General features: G+C 45.8%; 1 protein-coding gene across 1 annotated transcript; it reads right to left on the bottom strand.

Moving 5' to 3' along the window:
- Window positions 1–361: 361 nt before the first annotated feature.
- LOC119274673 (G-type lectin S-receptor-like serine/threonine-protein kinase SD2-5) lies at window positions 362–4,057 on the bottom strand. The gene has a single exon (XM_037555394.1). It carries the CDS (start codon window positions 2,402–2,404, stop codon window positions 473–475), a length of 1,932 nt encoding a protein of 643 aa, XP_037411291.1. The 5' UTR covers window positions 2,405–4,057; the 3' UTR covers window positions 362–472.
- Between the last annotated feature and the right edge of the window lie 2,437 nt (window positions 4,058–6,494).

The raw sequence follows: 6,494 nt of genomic DNA, 5'->3' as shown, positions 1-6,494 counted from the left end.
TTACAATAGGTTTGAGCTACCTTTTCTCCTTTTGAGGAAATCAAGTTGTACCTAATGTCATAAAAACCAAGTGGACATGCTGCAGAACATAAAGGCACTTGCGGTAACTAACATACCAAGTGATCGGTTTTTATTAGTTAGTCCCTCGAACTGCCCATTTACTTCTCTGCTTTACTGGGCAATGAGAATTTTACAACATGTTCGTAATTTTTAATTTCAACCATCATAACTCAAACTAGATTTGCGCTACAGGTGGAGCTGAAGAGCAATACATGTGGAGCTCAAAGGAACACAAATGATCTCACCTATTGTGGATCGAAGAAGGTTTGCAATACTAATATATTATGCAGGTTAGCATAACTCAAAAGTTGTAATAATTTGATAAAATATAACAGACCATGAATTTTGTTTTTACATAAGAGAATCTCCTATGCACAATCTAATTGCCTACCATGTCAGAATTATCTCTGTTTCACCTGGGGCCTGATACATCTGAAGCTAGAGGTGGAGCTGAAGAGCTCACATTTCCTGTGCTACCAAAATTTGCTGGAGTTGTTACAACAAAATTATGCTCTATGTTGAGGTCTGCGGTCATGACACCTTCCAATACGTTTACAACCTCAGACATTTTAGGCCTTTTTTTGCAATCAATCTGCAAGCACCACATTGCAAGCATCATCATCTGAATTGCATCTTGCTTGTGTGCTTGCATGTCGTTGCTGTTATTGTCAATCAAATCTACCAACCGATCACTGTTTACCTTTTCCTCCAATAGGCTTATGAGATGGATGCTCTCTTCTGACCGGGAAGTGTCGAGGTTCTTTCTTCCACTGATGATTTCCATGACCACGACGCCGAAGCTGTAGATATCGGCCTTTTCCGTGATCTGTGATGTCAACCATTCAGGAGCTAAATATCCAGGTGTGCCCCTCATTCTGGTAACAACTTGGCTCATATCCCTGTCTATGAGTTTGCATAGTCCAAAATCAGAAAGTTTAGCATTAAAGTCATCATATAAGAGGATGTTTTGTGGTTTGATATCCAAATGAGCAATTCGTTTTGTGCACTCCTCATGAAGATAGGAGAGTCCCTTAGCTATATGAGTTATAATCTTGCACCGCGTGCTCCAATCCAGAGGAGAAGCATCATTGTCATGTCGACAATAGATCCATCTGTCCAAGGATCCTTTGGGCATGTACTCATATACCAAGAGCCTGTGGGATTTCTCTGCACAGAAACCAATCAATCTCACCAGATTAATATGATGAATGCCGCCAATTGTCTGAACTTCTGCCGAAAATTCTCTTTTGCCCTGACCAGTTCGATCCAAACGTTTTACTGCAATCCTTTCACCACCAAACTGTCCCTTGAAAACAGACCCGAATCCTCCTTCCCCGAGCTTGTCTGCAAATTGCTCGGTTGCTGCTCTTAGCTGTTGAAATGTGAACCTCATTGGTGTTCCTTCTAGCTCCCCAAACTCTTCCTCTTCTTCCATCTCATGTTGTTGTTGTGTTCTTCGTTTACATATAAAGAAGGCGACGAGGAACAAGATGGTGAGCAAAATTAAGCCGCCTACAGGAGCTAGAATTGCAACAACTCTTCTTCCAGAGGGGGATTTAGGTTTCATGCTTGTTGGCCCAATAGTTGTAGGCAGAGTACTTGGGGTCGGAGGTGTTGCCTTGGCCGGGGGTGCAGGCAGGGGACTTTCATCTGTAGGTGAGAGTGTTTGATTAATCAGGGGACAGAAGATGACCTGGTACTTTGTGCCCGACGGGCAAGAGTAAGTGGATGTATCATCAGGCTTGCTGTAGGCATCTGGGCACATCTGCTTAAAGAAGGCTGAGTAACTTGTGTTGCAACGGCTTGCCGTGCTCCCAGTACAGGGATTGTTACACCCTCCTGGAGCCTTCAGCTCTCTTGGGCACTGCGATGTGATGTTGGCTGCACAACGCGGCCCCTTGCTGCATCCTGACCTTCCCTGAACCGGCACCGGCAGGAAGTCCATGGGCACGTTGAAGCCATCAATGAGCGAGATGTCGAAGAAATCATCATCACTTTGGCCTTGGGCAAGACTGAACTCGCCCAGCGTGATGGGCGATCGAGTACTGACCGTACAGGCGAGCAAGCCGCTGCAGTCGCCAGTTTGGCATGACCCGCCTTTGCCAAGGAGTGAGCAGCCTGTGCGTGCCCAGATGCGCCCTGTTGAGGTACCAGCGGGCATGTTCAACGCCCACGTCTCCCCCGGATCAAGCTTCACGCCACCTCCCGGCAGAGCGGCTGGCCACACGGTGTAGGAGCATTGGTTGATGATTTTGAATGTGGTGGCCTCGCTGGTGGCAGCGAGTAGGAGTGCGAGGAGGAGAGGCAGGAGCCGGAGAGCCGAAGAGGTACTCGCCACTGCCATTTTTGTTACGTTTTTTTGCTTGCACGCGTTAACTTGAATCGGAGTCTTAGTTGGAAACTTACAATAGGGTCCTTGTGATGGCTAACAGGGTACAAGAGTGGTAGGGGATTGTAGACAGGGACCGCATCGACAGGGTCCTTGTGTGGAATCATTCAACGGTCAGCATGAAAACAGCCTAACGTGTCTATAGCCATGACTGTTTGATAGGACCAGACTTGCTTGTTTGCTTGTTTAGTCCCTTTCGAATTGTAGTTGTACGTCTTCCAAAGAAAAATAATGGGAATCTGTACATGTGCATAACGTATTGTGTGATTAATTTTTCTGCTTAACAAAATTCTCTAAGCTGATGTAGACCTAAACCATAAACCCTAACTGTGCACTTTTCTGCCTTTCAGGAAATTGTTAGGTTGCACATCTTAGTTTGTTCATTCCTAATCTGCTGTTATGATTTGTCACGGCATTCCTGATCCAGAATCTGGAGTCAGCAACAGTTTAGAGGTACCTGGTGTTTGGGGGCAAGCTGAAGCTGACAGCGGTTGGCAGCTGCCTGGAAGCAGCTGGAGGCCTCCTTCACCAGTCGGCGAGTGGCCTAGCTATCATATGCCATCAACCACACATGGAGCCATGCGTGTCTCACTCACCATAACTCTGTGGTTTGCGTGCAAACAAGGGTGGCGAAAACCTTGTGATCTTTGCGAACATCTCTGTTTATTGGTATAGCTGTTTTATATACACATTTTTGTAGCGTTGAATCTGAGGTACGCCTTATTTTGGTTATGACGTGGACAGAATTGAATCTCGCAGCTGGTATGGCACCATCTTAATTATCTTATTGTAGTTCTATTCCTGAGCACTAGTATGTACTTTAATTCTCTCTTCCAAATTAATTGAAGTTCTAGTTTTGTTCATTTTTTAGACTGAAGAAGAAAAAACCACCATGGTTTATCTTTTGGATTACTAAGCAGTGAACATTTTGCAGGTTAAAAGTTCCATTGAATGAACTGGAATAGACAAAGACTTGACCAACGCTATACTATCGTTGTGGCTGAGACGACTGTTCTACTGAATTACCTCGCCTCGTATATATCACAACTGAAAGACATTCCATAACACGAAGTATTTGGCAAGTTTTGTTCTTCTTTTTAATCTCTAAAACATGCATGTTTTTTGTTTAAATCTCTGACTTCATGGATTCCGAAAATTTGAGCAGAAACCCAACGTCATTAACCTTACTATTCAGAGAAACAGACACCAGCTTGATCAAGATGATCTTCAAGTGCCTCAGCATGTCGTCGTCTCACGGGTACTTCTATCTTAAACATACTCTTAAGCTTTGTGCAGTGTTCTGCCATATGGTCTGGGGAAAAGATCTGTGGTTTGAGGAAATGAATGAATGCTTGTAGCATGGACAGCCGAGTGCCTGACGCCGCGTTCTTGTGATTTATGAATGTGTCCTGAAATGAGAATGCAAGCAGAATTTCAGTCAGAGTCGTGCTGTGCTGATGGATGTGAGCCATTAAAGAGTTAGTTTTGGACAAGCAGCAGCGAGCTCAGTCTCAGCGGCCGTACCAATTTCCACCGCATTATTAACTTCACTCGTGTAAACAATCAAAATGATTTGTGAAACCGTGCTTACGCGGCTTGTTTTGTATATGCAAGATTATGTGGCATCACCATATATAGTCGAACGGATGCATATATGCAAACAACTTTCAGACCACGTTTTGTTTTTATCCAAAATAACATGCTAACTTTGCCAGCCCAAATGGCGATTTGGGCTGATTCTAGAGCAATTTCCAAGCACAACCATATAAACCAAGCAAGGTATGACGGAATCTGACTTGAAATGATACTTTGGGAAGCTGAACTTCTGTGAATTGGATTAGGTATCCAAAAACATCTTGCTACATTATAAACTTGGCTATATTAAGGCATGATATTTTTTTTTCTTCAGATATAACATAGAAACATTGTCGATCGCACTGACGTGATGCGACAAGCTCTGTGAGAACTTCAGCAGCCCTAACTTCACCTGGAGAAAAGCTCTGTGCCGTCTCCTACGTATCACGTATGGTCCAGGGAAAAGCTCTGTGGTTCGAGGAAATGAATGAATGCTTATAGCAGGGACAGCTGTGTTCCTGATGCCGCGTTCTTGTGATTTACGAATGTGTCCTGAAATGACCTGGAAATGAGAATGCAAAGGGAATTTCAGTCAAGAGTGTGCTGTACTGATAGCTATGTGTGAACCATTGGAGAGCAAGTATTGGAGAAGCAGCAGCAACCTCAGTCTCAGCAGCCGCTCCAATTTCTACCGCATAAACTCCAGTCGTGTAAACAATCGAAATGACTTGCACCACTTCTTTTGTATAGGAAAGATTATGTGACATCGCCATGTATGGTCAAACGGATGCATATATGCAAACCACGTCCAGGCCATGCTTTGTGTTTATTCAAAATAAACATGCTGACTTTGCCAGCCCAAATGCCAAAAAGATTATAGCAATTTCTTAGCAAATCTGTTAAATCGGACCAAACGGAATTTTCCGTCAGGTCCACACTACCTCCTGCTGTCAATCTCAAGGAAAACAGAAGCACTGGTGGATCCTGTACACATCAGATTTGACAATGGCAACATGATGTTTAAACTTTAAACCTCAGCTGAGAACAAGAATAAACAGAAATATAAGTTTAGGTGATATATACTTGGGCCTGAAACTCGTGGCTAACGAGAAGAGCTGTCAAGCACAACCATACAAACCAAGCAAGGTATGACGAAATCTGACTTGAAATAATACTTGGGGAAGCTGAAAATCCCTGAATAGGATTAGGTATTCAAAAGCATCTTGCTACATTGTAAAGTTGGCTAGATAAAGGCACAATAGGATTTTTTTTTTTCAGATAACATAGAAGCACTGTTGACCGCATTGATGTGATGCGACAAACTCTGCAAGAGCTCCAGTAGCCATTCCTTCACCTTGAGAAACAAATTCATTATCAGCTCGGCGACATAAATAAGAGCTATGTAAACATATATCATATTCCTATCTATATCTACTAGGAATACTGATGAAAAGATAAACATCCTTGAACCCTTTTTCTTTCGCCTTGCTTTATATATAAAGCAACAACCAAACAAGTGCACGACCAAACAATACAAGATAGTGAAGTGGCCCTCATACAATGCCGATCCCAGGATACCGGATCACGTAGGACACAAGCGACTACGCTACCGAAAGAGAGTCCAGGAAGATCGAGTACAACCCGGTAGGGCGGCGTCCCGGCGACCCGGCGGCGTTCGCCGGCGGTAGGCGCGGTGGCGGTGCTGCCCTTGGCGGCAGGGCAGCGTGGTGGCGTGCGGTGGCCGGCGGTGCGCCCCCGGCCCCATCTGGGTCCTAGCGGGCTGGCCATTGGCGTGGCTGCGACGTCCTCGGCGTGGCGCGGAGGAGGAGCGGCTCGGACTTGAGGTGGTGGCGCCGATGCCATGCCTTCTGCAGCATGAAGGCGGGAGCTTTACGGGCATCTAAGGACCCGGCCGGACCTGTGGGTCCACGGAACCAGTATGTTCCTGCTGTCACGTCCGGTCGGTTACTGTCGTTGACAGTGGAGGTTGGTGTTGGGTTTCGTAGTAATTTCAAAAAATTTCCTACGCACACGCAAGATCATGTGATGCATAGCAACGAGGGGGAGAGTGTTGTCTACGTACCCAATGCAGACCGACTGCGGAAGCGATGACACGACGTAGAGGAAGTAGTCGTACGTCTTCACGATCCAACCGATCAAGCACCGAAACTACGGCACCTCCGAGTTCGAGCACACGTTCAGCTCGATGACGATCCCCGGACTCCGATCCGGCAAAGTGTCGGGGAAGAGTTCCGTCAGCACGACGGCGTGGTGACGATCTTGATGTTCTACAGCAGCAGGGCTTCGCCTAAACTCCACTACAGTATTATCGAGGTATATGGTGGCAGGGGGCACCACACACGGCTAAGGAATAGATCACGTGGATCAACTTGTGTGTTCTAGGGTGCCTCTACCTCAGTATATAAAGGAGCCAAGGGGGGAGGGGGGCGCCGGCCAGGGAGAGAGGCGC

Source organism: Triticum dicoccoides, chromosome 3B, assembly GCF_002162155.2.
Source record: "Triticum dicoccoides isolate Atlit2015 ecotype Zavitan chromosome 3B, WEW_v2.0, whole genome shotgun sequence".
NCBI lineage: Eukaryota > Viridiplantae > Streptophyta > Magnoliopsida > Poales > Poaceae > Triticum > Triticum dicoccoides.
Note: the sequence above shows the minus strand (reverse complement) of the source record. Positions and strands in the feature narration are given on the sequence as shown.

Excerpts from the sequence above, each read along its gene's own strand:
- LOC119274673 (XM_037555394.1), bottom strand. The coding sequence starts at position 2,404 with ATGGCAGTGGCGAGTACCTCTTCGGCTCTCCGGCTCCTGCCTCTCCTC.